A 23,788-nucleotide genomic window follows, 5' to 3' on the forward strand; every position below is an offset into this window, starting at 1 on the left:
AGAAACCATTTTGCTCTATGTGTTACCATAACATATGTATTCCCTAATGTCAAACACATTATCCTTCAATGTTGGAGGCTTTTCACATTGACTTTTAGACCTGCTACGGTATGTTAATGTCAAGTTCTCTTCACAAGGACATCCCAAACAATGAAGTAACATTAAGCTTAAATGTTAATATTGTACTTGCTTGATAGCCAAACCTACTTAGGTTAGGGAGGTATCACACTAACAAGATTAATAATGCCAGGCTGAAAGGCAGTGTCTCATCGCCCCCTTCTGGTTGCACCTGGGATGTGTTAGGCAGTGTAGTCTGCTGTGTCTTTATCTGAAGCCAACAGTGATGTTGTGACACCCTATAAAGAAGACTCTGTAAAAAACAGATTTTCAGGTGGTGTGAGGTCCTTTGTAAACTAGACTCAATTAGACGCTTTTGAGCTGAGACTTTGACTTCAAGTGTCCCAGTTAGCTAAGCCAGTGTTCACATTATCACCACCCCTGGATCTATATTGAGTAAATGGGATGCTGTTAATTTTCTTGTCTCAGTCTGCTGTGAAAAAGGTATATTATAGTTATTTAGTATATATGTAGGAATATAATAGTCCATTCAACCGCAAAAGCACATTTATGTCAGTGTGAAGAAAAAAGTTTAAAACATGGTGCATTTATGTCTGTTGATACTTTTACATCACTGCATTAACTGACTTAGTTTATTGATGTTAGCAGACTGATTTTTTACAAATTATATCTCAATGTTTGTTTTCATAGGCACGGTGCCTGCTCAGACTACAGGTGAGTTGAAGTTAAGATAATGTCTTTGTCATTTGTTCATGCTCTTTACGGGTTAGTCATAAAATCAGTAGCTCAAAGCAGTTATTACTTTAGGAATAGACCTATATCCCCTGGATTACAGCAAATGCCACTGTTAATGAAGGGTTGTACCAGAGCAACATTTTTACATACCAATACCAGTAAACCAAAGTAAGCAGTAGGTGTCCCTTGACTCAGAAACAGCTCTCAACAGCCTGCTACACACTCACACACTCAGAGCAGTACAAACAGGACAACAGCAAACATGCCTACAGCAGTCAGACTGTACATACGACTGACATTACATAAACATTAAGGAGACCTAATGAATGTTTATGCCATTCATCAAGTGTCATTTGGTTAACTATGACACTTAAGTGTATGAGATGTCTTTGTTATGACTGGTTAACATTAATCAAGATAACATATACTGTAAATGTCTTTGTTATAAGACCAGCCCTAATCCTCAAACTTAAAGAAACCATTTTGCTCTATGTGTTACCATAACATATGTATTCCCTAACGTCAAACACATTATCCTTCAATGTTGAGGCTTTTTACATTGACTTTTAGACCTGCTACGGTATGTTAATGTCAAGTTGTCTTCACAAGGACATCCCAAACAATGAAGTAACATTAAGCTTAAATGTTAATATTGTACTTGCTTGATAGCCAAACCTACTTAGGTTAGGGAGGTATCACACTAACAAGATGAATAATGCCAGGCTGAAAGGCAGTGTCTCATCACCCCCTTCTGGTTGCACCTGGGATGTGTTAGGAAGTGTAGTCTGCTGTGTCTGTATCTGAAGCCAACAGTGATGATGTGACACACTATAAAGAAGACTCTGTAAAAAACAGATTTTCAGGTGGTGTTAGGTCCTTTGTAAACTAGACTCAATTAGACGTTTTTGAGCTGAGACTTTGACTTCAAGTGTCCCAGTTAGCTAAGCCAGTGTTCACATTATCACCACCCCTGGATCTATATTGAGTAAATGGGATGCTGTTAATTTTCTTGTCTCAGTCTGCTGTGAAAAAGGTATATTGTAGTTGTTCAGTATATATGTAGGAATATAATAGTCCATTCAACCCCAAAAGCACATTTATGTCAGTGTGAAGAAAAGTTTAAAACACGGTGCATTTATGTCTGTTGATACTTTTACATCACTGCATTAACTGACTTTGTTTATTGATGTTAGCAGACTGATTTTTTTTAAATTATATCTCAATGTTTGTTTTCATAGGTACGGTGCCTGCTCAGACAAGTGAGTTGAAGTTAAGATACTATCTTTGTCATTTGTTCATGCTCTTAATGGGTTAGTCATAAAATCAGTAGCTCAAAGCAGTTATTACTTCAGGAATATACCTATATCCCCTGGATTACAGCAATTGCCACTGTTAATGAAGGGTTGTACCAGAGCAACATTTTTACATACCAATACCAGTAAACCAAAGTAAGCAGTAGGTGTCACACTTGACTCAGAAACAGCTCTCAACAGACTGCTACACACTAAGAGCAGTACAAACAGGACAACAGCAAACAAGCCTACAGCAGTCAGACTGTACATACGACTGACATTACATAAACATTAAGGAGACCTAATGAATGTTTATGCCATTCATCAAGTGTCATTTGGTTAACTATGACACTTAAGTGTATGAGATGTCTTTGTTATGACTGGTTAACATTAATCAAGATAACATATACTGTAAATGTCTTTGTTATAAGAGCAGCCCTAATCCTCAAACTTAAAGAAACCATTTTGCTCTATGTGTTACCATAACATATGTATTCCCTAACGTCAAACACATTATCCTTCAATGTTGGAGGCTTTTTACATTGACTTTTAGACCTGCTACGGTATGTTAATGTCAAGTTGTCTTCACAAGGACATCCCAAACAATGAAGTAACATTAAGCTTAAATGTTAATATTGTACTTGCTCGATAGCCAAACCTACTTAGGTTAGGGAGGTATCACACTAACAAGATGAATAATGCCAGGCTGAAAGGCAGTGTCTCATCGCCCCCTTCTGGTTGCACCTGGGATGTGTTAGGAAGTGTAGTCTGCTGCGTCTGTATCTGAAGCCAACAGTGATGTTTTGACACACTATAAAGAAGACTCTGTAAAAAACAGATTTTCAGGTGGTGTTAGGTCCTTTGTAAACTAGACTCAATTAGACGCTTTTGAGCTGAGACTTTGACTTCAAGTGTCCCAGTTAGCTTAGCCAGTGTTCACATTATCACCACCCTGGATCTATATTGAGTAAACGGGATGCTGTTAATTTTCTTGTCTCAGTCTGCTGTGAAAAAGGTATATTGTAGTTGTTCAGTATATATGTAGGAATATAATAGTCCATTCAACCCCAAAAGCACATTTATGTCAGTGTGAAGAAAAGTTTAAAACACGGTGCATTTATGTCTGTTGATACTTTTACATCACTGCATTAACTGACTTTCTTTATTGATGTTAGCAGACTGATTTTTTACAAATTATATCTCAATATTTGTTTTCATAGGCACGGTGCTTGCTCAGACTACAGGTGAGTTGAAGTTAAGATAATATCTTTGTCATTTGTTCATGCTCTTAATGGGTTAGTCATAAAATCAGTAGCTCAAAGCAGTTGTTACTTCAGGAATATACCTATATCCCCTGGATTACAGCAATTGCCACTGTTAATGAAGGGTTGTACCAGAGCAACATTTTTACATACCAATACCAGTAAACCAAAGTAAGCAGTAGGTGTCACACTTGACTCAGAAACAGCTCTCAACAGCCTGCTACACACACACACACACACACACACACACACACACTCAGAGCAGTACAAACAGGACAACAGCAAACATGCCTACAGCAGTCAGACTGTACATACGACTGACATTACATAAACATTAAGGAGACCTAATGAATGTTTATGACTGATTTCATAAAGTGTCATTTGGTTAAATATGACACTTAAGTGTATGAGATGTCTTTGTTATGACTGGTTAACATTAATCAAGATAACATATACTGTAAATGTCTTTGTTATAAGACCAGCCCTAATCCTCAAACTTAAAGAAACCATTTTGCTCTATGTGTTACCATAACATATGTATTCCCTAACGTCAAACACATTATCCTTCAATGTTGAGGCTTTTTACATTGACTTTTAGACCTGCTACGGCATGTTAATGTCAAGTTGTCTTCACAAGGACATCCCAAACAATGAAGTAACATTAAGCTTAAATGTTAATATTGTACTTGCTTGATAGCCAAACCTACTTAGGTTAGGGAGGTATCACACTAACAAGATGAATAATGCCAGGCTGAAAGGCAGTGTCTCATCGCCCCCTCCTGGTTGCACCTGGGATGTGTTAGGAAGTGTAGTCTGCTGCGTCTGTATCTGAAGCCAACAGTGATGTTGTGACACACTATAAAGAAGACTCTGTAAAAAACAAATTTTCAGGTGGTGTTAGGTCCTTTGTAAACTAGACTCAATTAGACGTTTTTGAGCTGAGACTTTGACTTCAAGTGTCCCAGTTAGCTAAGCCAGTGTTCACATTATCACCACCCCTGGATCTATATTGAGTAAATGGGATGCTGTTAATTTTCTTGTCTCAGTCTGCTGTGAAAAAGGTATATTGTAGTTGTTCAGTATATATGTAGGAATATAATAGTCCATTCAACCCCAAAAGCACATTTATGTCAGTGTGAAGAAAAGTTTAAAACACGGTGCATTTATGTCTGTTGATACTTTTACATCACTGCATTAACTGACTTTGTTTATTGATGTTAGCAGACTGATTTTTTTTAAATGATATCTCAATGTTTGTTTTCATAGGTACGGTGCCTGCTCAGACAAGTGAGTTGAAGTTAAGATAATATCTTTGTCATTTGTTCATGCTCTTAACAGGTTAGTCATAAAATCAGTAGCTCAAAGCAGTTATTACTTCAGGAATAGACCTATATCCCCTGGATTACAGCAAATGACACTGTTAATGAAGGGTTGTACCAGAGCAACATTTTTACATACCAATACCAGTAAACCAAAGTAAGCAGTAGGTGTCACACTTGACTCAGAAACAGCTCTCAACAGCCTGCTACACACTCACACACTAAGAGCAGTACAAACAGGACAACAGCAAACATGCCTACAGCAGTCAGACTGTACATACGACTGACATTACATAAACATTAAGGAGACCTAATGAATGTTTATGCCATTCATCAAGTGTCATTTGGTTAACTATGACACTTAAGTGTATGAGATGTCTGTGTTATGACTACTTAACATTAATCAAGATAACATATACTGTAAATGTCTTTGTTATAAGACCAGCCCTAATCCTCAAACTTAAAGAAACCATTTTGCTCTATGTGTTACCATAACATATGTATTCCCTAACGTCAAACACATTATCCTTCAATGTTGGAGGCTTTTTACATTGACTTTTAGACCTGCTACGGTATGTTAATGTCAAGTTGTCTTCACAAGGACATCCCAAACAATGAATTAACATCAAGCTTAAATGTTAATATTGTACTTCCTTGATAGCCAAACCTACTTAGGTTAGGGAGGTATCACACTAACAAGATGAATAATGCCAGGCTGAAAGGCAGTGTCTCATCGCCCCTTCTGGTTGCACCTGGGATGTGTTAGGAAGTGTAGTCTGCTGCGTCTGTATCTGAAGCCAACAGTGATGTTGAGTTTCACTGACACAATATAAAGAACACTCGGTGAAAAAGCAGATTTTCAGGTGGTGTTAGGTCCTTTGTAAACTAGACTCAATTAGACGCTTTTGAGCTGAGACTTTGACTTCAAGTGTCCCAGTTAGCTAAGCCAGTGTTCACATTATCACCACCCTGGATCTATATTGAGTAAATGGGATGCTGTCAATTTTGTGTCTCAGTCTGCTGTGAAAAAGGTATATTGTAGTTATTTAGTATATATGTAGGAATATAATAGTCCATTCAACCGCAAAAGCACATTTATGTCAGTGTGAAGAAAAAAGTTTAAAACATGGTGCATTTATGTCTGTTGATACTTTTACATCACTGCATTAACTGACTTTGTTTATTGATGTTAGCAGACTGATTTTTTACAAATTATATCTCAATGTTTGTTTTCATAGGCACGGTGCCTGCTCAGACTACAGGTGAGTTGAAGTTAAGATAATATCTTTGTCATTTGTTCATGCTCTTAACGGGTTAGTCATAAACTCAGTAGCTCAAAGCGGTTGTTACTTCAGGATTAGACCTATATCCCCTGGCTTACAGCAAATGCCACTGTTAATGAAGGGTTGTACCAGAGCAACATTTTTACATACCAATACCAGTAAACCAAAGTAAGCAGTAGGTGTCACTTGACTCAGAAACAGCTCTCAACAGACTGCTACACACTAAGAGCAGTACAAACAGGACAACAGCAAACAAGCCTACAGCAGTCAGACTGTACATATGACTGACATTACATAAACATTAAGGAGACCTAATGAATGTTTATGCCATTCATCAAGTGTCATTTGGTTAACTATGACACTTAAGTGTATGAGATGTCTTTGTTATGACTGGTTAACATTAATCAAGATAACATATACTGTAAATGTCTTTGTTATAAGAGCAGCCCTAATCCTCAAACTTAAAGAAACCATTTTGCTCTATGTGTTACCATAACATATGTATTCCCTAACGTCAAACACATTATCCTTCAATGTTGGAGGCTTTTCACATTGACTGTTAGACCTGCTACGGTGTGCTAATGTCAAGTTGTCTTCACAAGGACATCCCAAACAATTAAGTAACATTAAGCTTAAATGTTAATATTTTACTTGCTCGATAGCCAAACCTACTTAGGTTAGGGAGGTATCACACTAACAAGATGAATAATGCCAGGCTGAAAGGCAGTGTCTCATCGCCCCCTTCTGGTTGCACCTGGGATGTGTTAGGAAGTGTAGTCTGCTGCGTCTGTATCTGAAGCCAACAGTGATGTTGTGACACACTATAAAGAAGACTCTGTAAAAAACAGATTTTCAGGTGGTGTTAGGTCCTTTGTAAACTAGACTCAATTAGATGCTTTTGAGCTGAGACTTTGACTTCAAGTGTCCCAGTTAGCTAAGCCAGTGTTCACATTATCACCACCCTGGATCTATATCGAGTAAACGGGATGCTGTTAATTTTCTTGTCTCAGTCTGCTGTGAAAAAGGTATATTGTAGTTGTTCAGTATATATGTAGGAATATAATAGTCCATTCAACCCCAAAAGCACATTTATGTCAGTGTGAAGAAAAGTTTAAAACACGGTGCATTTATGTCTGTTGATACTTTTACATCACTGCATTAACTGACTTTCTTTATTGATGTTAGCAGACTGATTTTTTACAAATTATATCTCAATATTTGTTTTCATAGGCACGGTGCTTGCTCAGACTACAGGTGAGTTGAAGTTAAGATAATATCTTTGTCATTTGTTCATGCTCTTAATGGGTTAGTCATAAAATCAGTAGCTCAAAGCAGTTATTACTTCAGGGATATACCTATATCCCCTGGATTACAGCAATTGCCACTGTTAATGAAGGGTTGTACCAGAGCAACATTTTTACATACCAATACCAGTAAACCAAAGTAAGCAGTAGGTGTCACACTTGACTCAGAAACAGCTCTCAACAGCCTGCTACACACACACACACACACACACACACACACACACACACTCAGAGCAGTACAAACAGGACAACAGCAAACATGCCTACAGCAGTCAGACTGTACATACGACTGACATTACATAAACATTAAGGAGACCTAATGAATGTTTATGACTGATTTCATAAAGTGTCATTTGGTTAAATATGACACTTAAGTGTATGAGATGTCTTTGTTATGACTGGTTAACATTAATCAAGATAACATATACTGTAAATGTCTTTGTTATAAGACCAGCCCTAATCCTCAAACTTAAAGAAACCATTTTGCTCTATGTGTTACCATAACATATGTATTCCCTAACGTCAAACACATTATCCTTCAATGTTGAGGCTTTTTACATTGACTTTTAGACCTGCTACGGTATGTTAATGTCAAGTTGTCTTCACAAGGACATCCCAAACAATTAAGTAACATTAAGCTTAAATGTTAATATTGTACTTGCTTGATAGCCAAACCTACTTAGGTTAGGGAGGTATCACACTAACAAGATGAATAATGCCAGGCTGAAAGGCAGTGTCTCATCGCCCCCTCCTGGTTGCACCTGGGATGTGTTAGGAAGTGTAGTCTGCTGCGTCTGTATCTTGAAGCCAACAGTGATGTTGTGACACACTATAAAGAAGACTCTGTAAAAAACAAATTTTCAGGTGGTGTTAGGTCCTTTGTAAACTAGACTCAATTAGACGTTTTGAGCTGAGACTTTGACTTCAAGTGTCCCAGTTAGCTAAGCCAGTGTTTCACATTATCACCACCCCTGGATCTATATTGAGTAAATGGGATGCTGTTAATTTTCTTGTTCAGTCTGCTGTGAAAAAGGTATATTGTAGTTGTTCAGTATATATGTTAGGAATATAATAGTCCATTCAACCCCAAAAGCACATTTATGTCAGTGTGAAGAAAAGTTTAAAACACGGTGCATTTATGTCTGTTGATACTTTTACATCACTGCATTAACTGACTTTGTTTATTGATGTTAGCAGACTGATTTTTTTTAAATGATATCTCAATGTTTGTTTTCATAGGTACGGTGCCTGCTCAGACTACAAGTGAGTTGAAGTTAAGATAATATCTTTGTCATTTGTTCATGCTCTTAACAGGTTAGTCATAAAATCAGTAGCTCAAAGCAGTTATTACTTCAGGAATAGACCTATATCCCCTGGATTTACAGCAAATGACAACTGTTAATGAAGGGTTGTACCAGAGCAACATTTTTACATACCAATACAGTAAACCAAAGTAAGCAGTAGGTGTCACACTTGACTCAGAAACAGCTCTCAACAGCCTGCTACACACTCACACACTCAGAGCAGTACAAACAGGACAACAGCAAACATGCCTACAGCAGTCAGACTGTACATACGACTGACATTACATAAACATTAAGGAGACCTAATGAATGTTTATGCCATTCATCAAGTGTCATTTGGTTAACTATGACACTTAAGTGTATGAGATGTCTGTGTTATGACTACTTAACATTAATCAAGATAACATATACTGTAAATGTCTTTGTTATAAGACCAGCCCTAATCCTCAAACTTAAAGAAACCATTTTGCTCTATGTGTTACCATAACATATGTATTCCCTAACGTCAAACACATTATCCTTCAATGTTGGAGGCTTTTTACATTGACTTTTAGACCTGCTACGGTATGTTAATGTCAAGTTGTCTTCACAAGGACATCCCAAACAATGAATTAACATCAAGCTTAAATGTTAATATTGTACTTCCTTGATAGCCAAACCTACTTAGGTTAGGGAGGTATCACACTAACAAGATGAATAATGCCAGGCTGAAAGGCAGTGTCTCATCGCCCCCTTCTGGTTGCACCTGGGATGTGTTAGGAAGTGTAGTCTGCTGCGTCTGTATCTGAAGCCAACAGTGATGTTGAGTTTCACTGACACAATATAAAGAACACTCGGTGAAAAGCAGATTTTCAGGTGGTGTTAGGTCCTTTGTAAACTAGACTCAATTAGACGCTTTTGAGCTGAGACTTTGACTTCAAGTGTCCCAGTTAGCTAAGCCAGTGTTCACATTATCACCACCCTGGATCTATATTGAGTAAATGGGATGCTGTCAATTTTGTGTCTCAGTCTGCTGTGAAAAAGGTATATTGTAGTTATTTAGTATATATGTAGGAATATAATAGTCCATTCAACCGCAAAAGCACATTATGTCAGTGTGAAGAAAAAAGTTTAAAACATGGTGCATTTATGTCTGTTGATACTTTTACATCACTGCATTAACTGACTTTGTTTATTGATGTTAGCAGACTGATTTTTTACAAATTATATCTCAATGTTTGTTTTCATAGGCACGGTGCCTGCTCAGACTACAGGTGAGTTGAAGTTAAGATAATATCTTTGTCATTTGTTCATGCTCTTAACGGGTTAGTCATAAACTCAGTAGCTCAAAGCGGTTGTTACTTCAGGATTAGACCTATATCCCCTGGCTTACAGCAAATGCCACTGTTAATGAAGGGTTGTACCAGAGCAACATTTTTACATACCAATACCAGTAAACCAAAGTAAGCAGTAGGTGTCACTTGACTCAGAAACAGCTCTCAACAGACTGCTACACACTAAGAGCAGTACAAACAGGACAACAGCAAACAAGCCTACAGCAGTCAGACTGTACATATGACTGACATTACATAAACATTAAGGAGACCTAATGAATGTTTATGCCATTCATCAAGTGTCATTTGGTTAACTATGACACTTAAGTGTATGAGATGTCTTTGTTATGACTGGTTAACATTAATCAAGATAACATATACTGTAAATGTCTTTGTTATAAGAGCAGCCCTAATCCTCAAACTTAAAGAAACCATTTTGCTCTATGTGTTACCATAACATATGTATTCCCTAACGTCAAACACATTATCCTTCAATGTTGGAGGCTTTTCACATTGACTGTTAGACCTGCTACGGTGTGCTAATGTCAAGTTGTCTTCACAAGGACATCCCAAACAATTAAGTAACATTAAGCTTAAATGTTAATATTTTACTTGCTCGATAGCCAAACCTACTTAGGTTAGGGAGGTATCACACTAACAAGATGAATAATGCCAGGCTGAAAGGCAGTGTCTCATCGCCCCCTTCTGGTTGCACCTGGGATGTGTTAGGAAGTGTAGTCTGCTGCGTCTGTATCTGAAGCCAACAGTGATGTTGTGACACACTATAAAGAAGACTCTGTAAAAAACAGATTTTCAGGTGGTGTTAGGTCCTTTGTAAACTAGACTCAATTAGATGCTTTTGAGCTGAGACTTTGACTTCAAGTGTCCCAGTTAGCTAAGCCAGTGTTCACATTATCACCACCCTGGATCTATATCGAGTAAACGGGATGCTGTTAATTTTCTTGTCTCAGTCTGCTGTGAAAAAGGTATATTGTAGTTGTTTAGTATATGTAGGAATATAATAGTCCATTCAACCCCAAAAGCACATTTATGTCAGTGTGAAGAAAAGTTTAAAACACGGTGCATTTATGTCTGTTGATACTTTTACATCACTGCATTAACTGACTTTGTTTATTGATGTTAGCAGACTGATTTTTTACAAATTATATCTCAATGTTTGTTTTCATAGTTACGGTGCCTGCTCAGACTACAGGTGAGTTGAAGTTAAGATAATATCTTTGTCATTTGTTCATGCTCTTAACAGGTTAGTCATAAAATCAGTAGCTCAAAGCAGTTATTACTTCAGGAATAGACCTATATCCCCTGGATTACAGCAAATGACACTGTTAATGAAGGGTTGTACCAGAGCAACATTTTTACATACCAATACCAGTAAACCAAAGTAAGCAGTAGGTGTCACACTTGACTCAGAAACAGCTCTCAACAGCCTGCTACACACTCACACACTAAGACCAGTACAAACAGGACAACAGCAAACATGCCTACAGCAGTCAGACTGTACATACGACTGACATTACATAAACATTAAGGAGACCTAATGAATGTTTATGCCATTCATCAAGTGTTATTTGGTTGACTATGACACTTAAGTGTATGAGATGTCTTTGTTATGACTGGTTAACATTAATCAAGATAGCATATACTGTAAATGTCTTTGTTATAAGAGCAGCCCTAATCCTCAAACTTAAAGAAACCATTTTGCTCTATGTGTTACCATAACATATGTATTCCCTAACGTCAAACACATTATCCTTCAATGTTGGAGGCTTTTTACATTGACTTTTAGACCTGCTACGGTATGTTAATGTCAAGTTGTCTTCACAAGGACATCCCAAACAATGAAGTAACATCAAGCTTAAATGTTAATATTGTACTTCCTTGATAGCCAAACTTACTTAGGTTAGGGAGGTATCACACTAACAAGATGAATAATGCCAGGCTGAAAGGCAGTGTCTCATCGCCCCCTTCTGGTTGCATCTGGGATGTGTTAGGAAGTGTAGTCTGCTACGTCTGTATCTGAAGCCCACAGTGATGTTGAGTTTCACTGACACACTATAAAGAACACTCGGTGAAAAGCAGATTTTCAGGTGGTGTTAGGTCCTTTGTAAACTAGACTCAATTAGACGCTTTTGAGCTGAGACTTTGACTTCAAGTGTCCCAGTTAGCTAAGCCAGTGTTCACATTATCACCACCCTGGATCTATATTGAGTAAATGGGATGCTGTAAAACTTTTGTCTGCTGTGAAAAAGGTATATTGTAGTTGTTTAGTATATATGTAGGAATATAATAGTCCATTCAACCCCAAAAGCACATTTATGTCAGTGTGAAGAAAAGTAAAAAACATTGTGCAACATCTTTTTCAACACAGCACTTGCCATTAGGGGCCATATGTATTGGCCTTATATCTGAAAAATTAGACACTTTTTTTCTTTCTAGGACCACTCTACCCAATTGCTGGAACTGCTAGCTCGCGATCAGACGATGGAAGTTCTCCTCGAATTTCCCTGCAACGACCTTTTATGTATTTTGGCCAGTCGCACAATCAGATCTATGTATGTTAAAATATTTTTTTTCTTTTGAATACTGGTTTGAAAATGTGTAACTGAAAATAACAATACAAATGTTTAGTTAAATAAAATGTATGATGAAGTTACAAATGATTTGTTCATCTTTATCCAAAATGTTTCAGATACTAAATAAGTACTGCAGTTAGTTTTAGTCAATACATGTTTTATTCCTGGTTTGAAATAATAAAGCATTACATCTGTTGATATTTAATAATATGTGATTGTCAATGATGCTGTTGAGTCCTGAATCTGTTACTTTGGTTCGCAGGTAAACCACAATGGCCACCTGACCTTTGACACATCATGGAGTAGATATTCACCTCAAAGGATCCCAATGCACGGGAGCAGAGATCTAATCGCTCCCTTCTGGATAGATTTAGACAACGGAGTGCAGGGTCAGATCTCCTACCATCAATACACCAGCGGCACAGTGCTCCAACAAGCCACACACGACATTAATAGCTACTTCCCAGGGTTACACTTCAGCGCCAACTGGGTCTTTGTTGCAACATGGTCTAATGTGCAATACTTTCCAACCACTGGAACAGTAAGTCATTTTGTTCTAAATGGAAGAATACATTTAACTTTTAACTATATTCACTATGATAATCATAATCAAAACATTTTTAGGGATCAACGGTCCAAGCAGTCTTGATCTCTGGAGGTCGCTACTCATTTGTGTTAATGAACTATGGGATAATAGCATCAACAACTCGCCAAGCACAGGTTAGAGACATACAATTTATATACAATGTACTAATGAAAATGTGAAATTGCCATGCCTTTCTCAAATCTTAATGGAAAATGACAAATGCAGTTAATATCAACATTTCCTTATCTGTGATATGTACTTCCAGGCTGGATATGACACAATCAACTCCACTCATCATTTCTCCATCCCTGGATCCTTCTCTAACAATGGATCGAACAGTACTTACTTAGTTTTCCGCCAGAACAGCAACGTCAATGTAGCCGGTCGCTGGGCTTTCCGGACAGACCATGGATCGCGCGGCTGCACTTTTAATGGTAAAAGCAGAACCAGAGGGTGGTCACCATACCTACTTTACTTTTGTGCATGTGACCACTAAACCGTGAAGAAGTCTGAGGATTTATTTGGGCTTCTTGAACTATAGAACAATTAAACCCTATAGAACAAAAACAGCAGAGCGTTAAGCACTGCACTGCTTTAATGTGGTGACAGGGATAATAAGTGAAGCTTCAAGTAATAATAAACAATAATATAAACATTTCATTTATTGTAACTTATATATTTATGCCAAATTAGTCCATCATAAACCAGATGTACAGGCCTCTACAGTGAGAATGTTAAGTTTAAGCTGTTGACCGTGACCATGCATTGTCCAAGTTAATCAAATCAAATCAAATCAAAGTTTATTTATAAAGCACATTTAAAAGCGATTTTTGGTCGGGCCAAAGTGCTGTACATGTAATAAATACTACAATCATAAAAACACATTACTACAATCGCAATAAAAGACAATAAATTACAACAGATATATAAAAAAAAAAACACAGGGAAAAGTCAGGAAGTCGTGCTCCGCTCTGACTAAAAGGCCAGGGAGAAGAAGTGTGTTTTAAGAGTAGATTTAAAAAATTGTTTTTAAAAAGTTAAAAGGCAGCTTTGCCTCAAGTCAAAATGCCCTGAAGTTGCATTTAAAATTCAATGAATTTCAAGAAACTTTTCATTCCTTCAAAGGTCAAACTGTGCAGCAGGGTGAATCGTTCTGGAGCGACAGATCCTGTGCTCAGAAATGCACGTGCACCTCGACAGGCCTGCAGTGTCACAGCCAGCCCTGCTCCTTTTCCCAAGTCTGCAGACCCACTGCCTTTAAGTTCTCCTGCCAGACAGTGCAGAAAGGCAGGTGCACCATCAGCGGTGATCCACATTACTATACCTTCGATAACAAAGTGTTTCACTTCCAGGGCACCTGCACTTATGTTCTCTCTGAGCAATGTGGTCGTGGGTTGCCCTACTATAGAGTAGAGGGCAAGAACGAGCACAGAGGCAGCACTCGAGTCGCTTGGACACGACTGGTCAAAGTGCATGTCTATAATGATACAATCGAGCTGGTCAAAGGACATCGTGGTATGGCTAAGGTAAGCAAAAATAACTGAATCCCAACTTTCTGTGATATTCCTTTTTAGTTCACACTTGTACAACTTTGTTTCTGCTTGCTGGTGTCATTACAGGTTAATGGAAACTTTGCAGCCACTCCGATCTCCCTTTCCAATGGCAATGTCCAGGTGTATGAGTCAGGTTTCTCTGTGACCATCAGCACTGTCTTTGGCTTGGAGGTGTCCTATGACACAAATAGTTATGTTAGGATTCGTTTACCCCACACTTACGAGAATGCAACATGTGGCCTGTGTGGAAACTTCAACAATCATCCCGAGGATGACTTCCGAACCCGCCAAGGCGAGCTTGTGAGCTCCGATGTGGTTTTTGCGAACAGTTGGAAAGCATCAGGAAACGATGAGCCTGCTTGTGGGTCCCGATGTGGAGGCTTGGACTGCGCTAGGTGCACTGCGGCTCAGACAGCTTTATACAGCAATCCCGCTCATTGTGGTATCCTTACGAGCACTTCTGGACCATTTGCTGCTTGCCATCAACAACTTCCCCCACAGAACTATCTGGAAAGCTGTGTGCAGGATTTGTGTATAGGAGGAGGCTACCAACCTATTCTGTGCCAAGCCCTCAATGTGTATGCAAGTCAGTGTCAGCAGAATGGCGTACAGCTGCCAAGCTGGAGGAGACAAGGCTTCTGTGGTATGTCTGTGTCAATCAACATTATATCTTAAAATGTTCCAGGTATACAGTAAGTGTCCAAGATTTCAAGATGAATGTTGTTTCCTTTTTTCTAGAAATCCCCTGCCCGTCCAACAGCCACTTCGTGTCCCAGGGCACAGGATGTCCAGATACCTGTGTCAATCCCAATTCTACCCAGAACTGCCCTCTCCCTGTCCAGGAGAGCTGCATCTGCAATGCTGGCTACATCCTGAGTGCTGGGGTCTGCGTCCCTCATGCTCAGTGTGGCTGCAGCTTTGAGGGCCGATACTACCGCTCTGGAGAAACTGTGATCCTGGACGAGGACTGTGGGAGACAATGCAGGTGCAGCTATGGCTCCATGACTTGCCAATCCCATGGTTGTGGTCCCTTAGAGTCTTGCAGGGTGGAGGAGGGAGAAAGAGGATGCACACCTGACAGCTATGGCACATGCTGGACAAGGGGCCCAGGGTCTTATCAGACGTTCGATGGATTGACGTACCAGTACCCTGGTGCATGCCGACTGACCCTTGCCAAAGTAATGGGATTGTCTAGTCACCCACATTTTGCGGTGACTGCAGAAAAATTGCCCAGAGGACAACAGGGTTTTGCCAGGGTGCTAAAGTTTGAGGCAGAGGGCACACAAGTCTCCATTGAAATGACAGGTAGCAGCAAAGTTCTGGTAAGTCACACATATATTTCTAAGAGCTAATTAAAAGCAATGTTGTGACACAAGAGAACCTTTATTGAAAAATAAGATTTCTTCTGTCTAGCATGTTGCAATCATGTTTTGAATAACGCATAAAAAGGTACAAACTATTGTTTATATAAACTGAAACGCACTTCACTTATAAAATCTGACAATGGCTGTTTAAATGGCCCTTTAGGTTGATGGTCAGAAGATCAGACTCCCTTACAGCTCAGCTTCCAACAGAATCCAAATCTACCACAGCAGCATTCACAGTATCATCATCCGCACTGCCTTTGGTGTGACAGTGCAAACAGTCTGGCCTCATTTGGTGCGTGTCACTGCACCTGGTATCTACAATGGTTCACTTGGTGGACTCTGTGGTAATTTCAATGGTCACCAACATGACGAGTTCCGCACACCAAATGGCGTCCAGGTTGACACCTCTCAGGACTTTGGGGACAGTTGGAGAGACGGCTCCCTGGCTGCACACTGTGTGGAAAGCAATCACAACAACTCCAGAACCAATTCTTCGGTTTCTCGTTGTAGCATTCTTCACTCACCACATGGGCCATTTGCCCAGTGTTGGGCCATGGTGGACCCACTGCAGCATGTTGATGCATGTGTGGAGATCACAAGAGCCTCTATAGATCCAGCAGCAGCCCTATGTGAGTTCCTACGGGATTATGCAATAATGTGTCAACAAAAGGGCGTGGACCTAGGAAACTGGAGGATATCCACTCACTGTGGTAAGTCATTTTTTTCATGTTATTATAGATGTGTTTGATATTATATAAATTATTTTACTAAATGAATTGCTTTGTTTTTCTCTAGCGCAAAACTGCCCTCCAAACAGCCATTATGAACTCTGTGACAGCTCTTGTCCTTCCGCCTGCCCCAGCCTCTCTTTCCCTTTTGCCTGTGACACTGTGTGCCAGGAGGGTTGCCAGTGCAATGATGGTCTCGTCCTAAATGGCAACCAGTGCGTGCCACCAACATCCTGCGGATGCTATCACGAAGGACGCTACCGTCAAGGTGGCGAACGGTTCTGGGACAGTGAAGAATGTCAGAGCTCGTGTGTCTGTAATGGCACTACTGGGGCAGTCCAATGTGCCCCCAACTCCTGCAGTCCTGAGGAGTCCTGTCGGGTGGTGGAGGGGGAATTTGGATGCCATCCTAACCCTCATGGCACCTGCTATGCCTCTGGTGACCCTCACTACCTCACATTCGATGGAAAGGCCTTTGACTTCCAGGGAACGTGCCGCTATGTTCTGGCCAAGCCTTGTAATGAAACTGATGAGCTCCACCAATTTTCAGTGGAGGCGAGGAATGAGCCTTGGAGAGGGTTGCAAGTTTCAATCACAGCTGAAGTATTCGTGAATGTGTGGGGCTATCGGGTGCAAATGGCAAGTGGAAGCCAAGGTGTGGTACAGGTAAGCTACAGATTTAAAACTATCAACATTTTTTTTTATCAATCAACTCCTATACATGTGTTTTTAATCTACACTGATGCTTTTATTTTTAAGAAGAAACAGAGTTGCAAGGCAAATATAAATCTATGCCATTTAATTCGTTTTTTCCCCAATGTTATAGGTGAATGGAGTGACTAAAAACCTACCTATTCTCTTGAATAATAGTCACATATCTATCTATGCAAGTGGATCTCGCACATTTCTCATTGCTGATTTTGGCCTGAGTGTCATGTACGATGGACGGTATACAGTGTCTATCTCTGTACCGCCAAGTTATAGGTAACACCAAATATACTGAAGCCCATGTTTAAATGTTTTTGTTCAAAATAAATCTTATCGAAATTATGAGACTCATGTATCATCAATCTATCAACACATGTTTTAAATCTGGATGTTTTTTGTCATCAGAGGGAAAACATGTGGACTTTGTGGAAACTTCAATGGAAATCCAAATGATGAGTTTCACACCCCATCTGGAATGATGGTCAATACTCCACAAGCATTCGGGGCAAGTTGGAAAGTAACAAGCAACTACACCTGCACTGATGGGTGTGGTTCTTCTTGCCCACGATGTGCCAATGAGAGACCAGCAAGATCCCAATGTGAGCTTATTCGAGCAGCTGACGGCCCTCTCAGCTTCTGCCATGAGCAAGTGGACCCAGTGCCATATTTCAATGACTGTGTGTTTGATGTTTGTATCTCGGGAAATCGAGGCCGAGAGCTTCTATGTAGGGCAGTTGAAACATACGTCAGTGCCTGTCAGTCTGCTAATGTTCGGATCTACTCTTGGAGAGACAACACCACTTGCAGTAAGTCAAAATTCAAGTTGTTTATTTACCATCCAAGCAGCCTAATAAAACAATCAAAGAAGTGTCTTCCAAGAAAAAGTATATTGATCTACTGCATCTACACAAAAGCTGGCAACCATCATTTTATTTTCTCACGTACAAAGGACTCGACTGTCCCGCCAACACTCATTATGAGCTGTGTGGTACCGACTGTGGCCACACCTGTGCCAGCAACATTGATGCCACCTGTGAGCAGGTTTGCTCCGAGGGCTGTTTCTGTGATGAAGGTTTTGTCAGGAGTGGGACAAGATGCGTACCTGTGGAAAGATGTGGCTGTCAATACAATGGCTTCTACTACAATGTAAGTCATTTAACCGTTAATGAAAAAAACACCAGATATGTGTACCAATGATCCATCAATCTTCTTAGTCACGGCTGTCACAATCCCATTGCCTAAAATGACAAACAAACAAGTAATTATGCAATACTTGTGCAGAGAGAAGACCAGAACAACGCGACAATAGTGGCCATGTTTATGAACAGATTACTTTAACCTATGAGTGCTACTTTAATGTGCTACACTTATTATGTATCCTCTCAGTTGCCTTTTTGTCTTTTAATGTAAGAATTGCAAACATTTTATAATTTGTATGTGGCTCTGTCTTGCTATTCCAGGCTGATGAGTCCTTCTGGACAGAGGGTTGCTCCCAGCGATGTGAATGCCATGCTCCCAATGACCTGCGCTGCTCTGCTGTATCTTGCACCCCAACACAAGACTGCACCATCAGACATGGAGAGCTGGGCTGCTTTGATGCAATGTCTACTTGCACTGTGTGGGGGGACCCTCACTACAAGACCTTTGATGGGGCACTGGCTCATTTCCAGGGCACATGCTCTTACATCGTTACTGAGAGTGTGAGTGACAGGACCGATGACACAGGGTTTCAGGTCGTAGCCACCAACAATCACAGAGGGAACAACCGTGTGTCGTTTGTGTCTGAGGTGGATATCTACCTCACAAATCAACCAGAGAGTGTGAATATCACGATTGGACCCAGCAAAAGAGTTAAGGTACACTTTTAATAACTTTCAAGATGAACAACTTTTTATTTCTTCCTGGTGTAATAATAGCATATCATGAGTACCTCTTCACTTCTAATCCCCCTCCCTCATTCCTCCAGATAAATGGAATTGAGGTGACTCTTCCCAGCACTGCAGGAACCTTAGCTCATATACAAAGGCAGGGACACTTCATAGAGGTCAATGCAATGGACTTGGCAGTCCAGTTTGATGGCAGGAGTACTTTATTGGTGAGAGTCAACAACAACCATGAGAGCAGAGTCACTGGGATGTGCGGAAATCTCAACAGTGACTCTTCAGATGACAAAGTCTTACCCAATGGCACACCGGCACAAAATGACAATCAATTTGGACAAAGCTGGAAGTCGCCCAAAAGCCAACCAGGGTGAGCGGTTTTTAAAAACAAAAGAAACTTGTGTTGAAAAATAAACAAAGCCAGCCAAAGTTTTAAAACCTGTAATGTATTTTCCAGATGTGGATCCACCGATCGAGGAACAGGGGGTGGAGATGGATTGAACGACTGTACCTTTAGGGGAGAATACTCTGAGCTCTGTAGTGTCATCACCAACACTAGCGGGCCATTCAGTGCCTGTCACCTGCACTCTGACCCTCAGCCGTTTTACACTTCCTGTGTCTATGATCTCTGCCTCTACACTCCAGCCAATGGCATGCTGTGTTCTGCAATCGCAGCCTACGAGAGAACCTGCTCAGTTTTGGAGTTAAACATCCCTGAATGGCGCTCTGCTTTGCATTGTGGTAGGTTTTCATTGTGCTATGGATAGCCAAGATAATGAATGTGGAAATCAATTATTTGTTTCTGTTTTATCCCTTCTTGTCTCATTCTTTTCCCACTATTTCTACAGCTGAGTCAGACCCCTGTGAACATCTGGACTGCGCAGAGCATGAGTGGTGTGGTGAGAAGGATGGTGTGTACGGCTGCTTTTGTGATGAACACCACCATCGGGCCAACAATGAGAGCTACGGTGAGAACAGCTCCTCTTTAAACCCTGCTTTCATTTTGAGCTAAGGAAAGTGAAATGTAAGAGGAGTTGTAGACAATGCTACATATTACAATAGCTTGTTCATGTATTATACATCAACACAAAAGCACAGGATCTTCTCAAGTTTAGGTTAATTACAGTACTTTTGCTAAAAATGGGTGGTCCTTGTATTAATCTCATAAGGTGCACTAAGGAAAAAATGATCCAATCACTGAACTAAAAATGATCTTCATGCACCACTGACAGTGTATGGGAGCTAAACAAGTTGCAGTGTTGAAAAAGGTGTGCGATCAGCAGCTTAAGGCAATTTGTATTTTTTTCTGGCACCAACAATGGCAACCAAGGCTCAGATATTGCAAAAAATAGATAGAAAAAAACTGGATTTCTCACAGAATATGATCAATTTATTCAAACTGGTGGTCCAAAATAAACATATAGGATTTTTACGTTATCCTTGAGTCGTGTGTTTCTCTGTAACATCCCCCTTCACAACTCTGTTTTCTGTTCATTTGTCACTACTTAAACTTTTCAGACAATATGTAAAGCTTTCAAATGTTTTCTAGCTTATCAAAAACTATAGAAATATGTGTATTTATTTGTATATTTCTTTCATAGACTCGTCCATCATTTGTGAAAGTAGTTCAGGCACCATGTCCGTCTCGCGCTGCCAGCTGTTCGAAGCCGGCTTCCACTCCGGCGCCCTCCACCTGCGAGACCACTCCTGCACCGGGACTCTGGATGACGGACGACTGGTTTTTAACTTCAACAATAACAACCACCTGTGTGGAACAGCTCTGAAGGTATAGTCCATAGACTCTAATGCCATTCAAAACAGACTGATGAAGATTTAAGATATCATTCTTCTACAAAACACTAATTCCAACTACTTGATTTTTCCTATTTTTAAGAGCAACGGAACCCATTTCACGTATGAGAACACCATCCAGGGCGACGTGGACCCTCATCAAGGTCTAATCAGCCGCCAGAGGAACATTCATTTGCTATTCTGCTGTGTTTACCCTCTGAACCAAGCTCTGTCTATGGATGTGGGCATCAACCCTGTAGAGAGGTGACAACACCATCTGCATGTTTTATTGATTTAATTGTTGTAACTTAGCACAATTAACACAGTCCTTTTTGTATTGACAATATCTGTCCTTTTTTGTTGTAGCATTGTGAGTAAAAAGCTTCCTGCAGGCCACGGACAGTATCATATGAGAATGATCCCCTACCAGGACCCTGCCTTCCACTTCCCCCTGACCAGCAGCAGGAACATAGAAATGGAAATCGACCAGATTATGTATGTGGAGGTGCGGACAGAAGGCGTCGATGGGAGCCAGATCTCCACTGTTGTGGACAGTTGTTGGGCAACACCGGTCAACCTGGCCACCTACCCTACCCGCTGGGATCTCCTCAGCGCAGAGTAAATCAGATAATTCCATTTGATCTTTTTTTAGAACACTGACCACTTGTTATTCATTGCCAAAGTCTGAAAATAATTAACTTGTCCTAGATGTGTTTATTTTCATTTTCTCTACCCATCCTCTCTTTTACAATTCAACCCTGTTTACGTCTTCTAACATCTGCTTTCTTTGCTGTTTCCAGGTGTCCTAACCCCGCAGATGGTACAGTAGAGCTGATTCAGAATGGCCTCTCCACTGTGTCCCGATTCTCCTTCAGGATGTTCACATTTACCAACTTCTCATCCATTTACCTGCATTGCCAGGTCCACCTGTGTCTTTTGAGACACAACAACTGCACAGCTGTAAGTACTACTGTGTGTGTTTGCAGTTAGATTAGATAGATGATCAACGGCTGCATCAACACAAGCCTTTAATGTTTCTTTTCCTACAGCACTGCTACCCTGGTCACCACAGGCGCGTTGAGAGGGACGTAACCTACCATGATACTGCAGACATCTCACTAGGACCTCTAATGATGGCGCCAAATCGCCACGGTAAAGCTTTTTTGTCTCTTTGCATAATGTTCATACGTTTGATGAAACAAAGCTGGATGATTACATTTGATCTAAACTGTGGTTCTTCTCTTGCAGTTCGGACGGTGAAAGCAAGCAGTGCTTCCGGCCTGTTGACCTCACTGGTGACCTTGCTGTTGGGTTTGCTTATAGCCAAAACTCTGACCTAAATTAATCAAAGATGATTCATTCCTATTCTAAAATTACAACAAATATAGTCCCTGTAAATGACTCCTTATTGGTGTTCCTCTCTGAGGTTTAAAGTTGTGGTGGTTTTTCTTTAAAACATTAGGGGGCAGCATAAGATCAAATACAAATGTTGCCTTTTTTTAATGAAATTAATGTATCCTTGTTACCTTTTTGAATGAAGTATACTGTTTATCAGTTGTATCCTCTGGGCTTTTGCAATACATCTTATTATGATTATGATTACTATGATTAAATCAACTTTTCAATCCATTATAATCATGATTACAAATGATCAATTAAGTCATTTATGTGTGAAATGTGAATCATATCGTATACATTGTTGACTCTGAATAAAGTTCTATCTACTCAAAGTTTGGAGATATTTATTTAAATAGACTAGAAGCATATAGAAATACTTTGGAGTAGTTAAGAAAACTCATGTTATGTGCAGGAGACATACACGTAACAATAACCACAATCCAAACCATTAATACAGGATGGTTCTCATTTGACATGAAAGAAGCTGCCGGTGATTTAGGAGGTCGGGTTTCTCTCTTTTGTGGAGAACATCCTTTGTAGGGCCGGGTGTGAAGGCCGACACAGACGATATCCTCTGTGTCTTCTCTTTGAGGGTGAAATTCATCATTGTCAGTCAACGTGTCCTCAATAGTATGGGATAAGACTTACAGTAGACATAATAACACTTGCCACACACCCACAACATGCAATTTGTCATTTGGTATGGCTGTAAAGTACATTTAGGACTTCAAAGAGGGGCAATATGTCCAACACCACATGGCCCAGAACTGAGGGTGTCCAGTCCATTACTGTCAATTCATGTAAATGATGTCGAGATTACTTTACAGATCATGTTTCACATCTTGTGGCTTAATAGAAAAAGTGTGTAATCTTATTATTCATGGTCTACTTCTGTATTCAAAACATGTGTTCACAATTGTGCTAGAGGGCCGACTTTATTTTGGAATCATTGTTTGATCACTTTTGGTTTTCTCATGTAATAGTTTAGCTCCTGTGACAGTGTGCTATAGGGAGGTTAATCCCTATAGGCTTATGTGGCATTTGCTGGCTTCCAGATTCAATGTGTGAACAAGAATCCGAGACAGAAACGGAGACTTGTCACAGGAAATACTGATATACTGATATCTCCAAGCCATTATTTAGCAGGCATCCTCTATTGAGTGAAAAACTTGTGACAAATCTAATGTCATGCCAAGGCTTTGAAGGATATCCTGAGCTCCATGTACAGTAGGATGACATGGCAAGTTTGGTTTGTTACTTAACAGGTATACACAAGTTACTGTAGGACAATTC

The 23,788-nt window shown here is 39.9% G+C and overlaps 1 protein-coding gene across 50 annotated transcripts in view; it reads left to right on the forward strand.

Annotated features, from left to right (window-relative positions):
- LOC117473764 (alpha-tectorin-like) overlaps positions 1–22,827 on the forward strand; it is a 38,113-nt gene extending 15,286 nt beyond the window's left edge. For 29 of the 50 annotated variants that reach the window (XM_034119579.1, XM_034119584.1, XM_034119597.1 and 26 more), the window contains 31 exons: positions 769–792; positions 2,052–2,072; positions 3,326–3,349; positions 4,634–4,654; positions 5,925–5,948; positions 7,200–7,223; positions 8,513–8,536; positions 9,807–9,830; positions 11,080–11,103; positions 12,348–12,463; positions 12,747–13,025; positions 13,109–13,204; positions 13,336–13,504; positions 14,196–14,596; positions 14,690–15,266; positions 15,362–15,945; positions 16,151–16,700; positions 16,786–17,384; positions 17,545–17,702; positions 17,832–18,232; positions 18,376–18,572; positions 18,887–19,282; positions 19,393–19,676; positions 19,764–20,047; positions 20,155–20,274; positions 20,908–21,092; positions 21,201–21,361; positions 21,464–21,715; positions 21,898–22,057; positions 22,147–22,249; positions 22,346–22,827. In XM_034119579.1, the coding sequence (XP_033975470.1) occupies positions 769–792; positions 2,052–2,072; positions 3,326–3,349; positions 4,634–4,654; positions 5,925–5,948; positions 7,200–7,223; positions 8,513–8,536; positions 9,807–9,830; positions 11,080–11,103; positions 12,348–12,463; positions 12,747–13,025; positions 13,109–13,204; positions 13,336–13,504; positions 14,196–14,596; positions 14,690–15,266; positions 15,362–15,945; positions 16,151–16,700; positions 16,786–17,384; positions 17,545–17,702; positions 17,832–18,232; positions 18,376–18,572; positions 18,887–19,282; positions 19,393–19,676; positions 19,764–20,047; positions 20,155–20,274; positions 20,908–21,092; positions 21,201–21,361; positions 21,464–21,715; positions 21,898–22,057; positions 22,147–22,249; positions 22,346–22,437 (6,374 nt within the window). In that variant the 3' untranslated portion in view covers positions 22,438–22,827. The remainder of the gene's footprint in view (positions 1–768; positions 793–2,051; positions 2,073–3,325; positions 3,350–4,633; positions 4,655–5,924; positions 5,949–7,199; positions 7,224–8,512; positions 8,537–9,806; positions 9,831–11,079; positions 11,104–12,347; positions 12,464–12,746; positions 13,026–13,108; positions 13,205–13,335; positions 13,505–14,195; positions 14,597–14,689; positions 15,267–15,361; positions 15,946–16,150; positions 16,701–16,785; positions 17,385–17,544; positions 17,703–17,831; positions 18,233–18,375; positions 18,573–18,886; positions 19,283–19,392; positions 19,677–19,763; positions 20,048–20,154; positions 20,275–20,907; positions 21,093–21,200; positions 21,362–21,463; positions 21,716–21,897; positions 22,058–22,146; positions 22,250–22,345) is intronic. The other 21 variants (XM_034119580.1, XM_034119593.1, XM_034119607.1 and 18 more) reach the window with 12 other exon arrangements.
- Positions 22,828–23,788: the final 961 nt, after the last annotated feature.

The sequence above is a fragment of the Trematomus bernacchii genome, unplaced genomic scaffold, assembly GCF_902827165.1.
Source record: "Trematomus bernacchii unplaced genomic scaffold, fTreBer1.1, whole genome shotgun sequence".
In the NCBI taxonomy this organism is placed as follows: domain Eukaryota; kingdom Metazoa; phylum Chordata; class Actinopteri; order Perciformes; family Nototheniidae; genus Trematomus; species Trematomus bernacchii.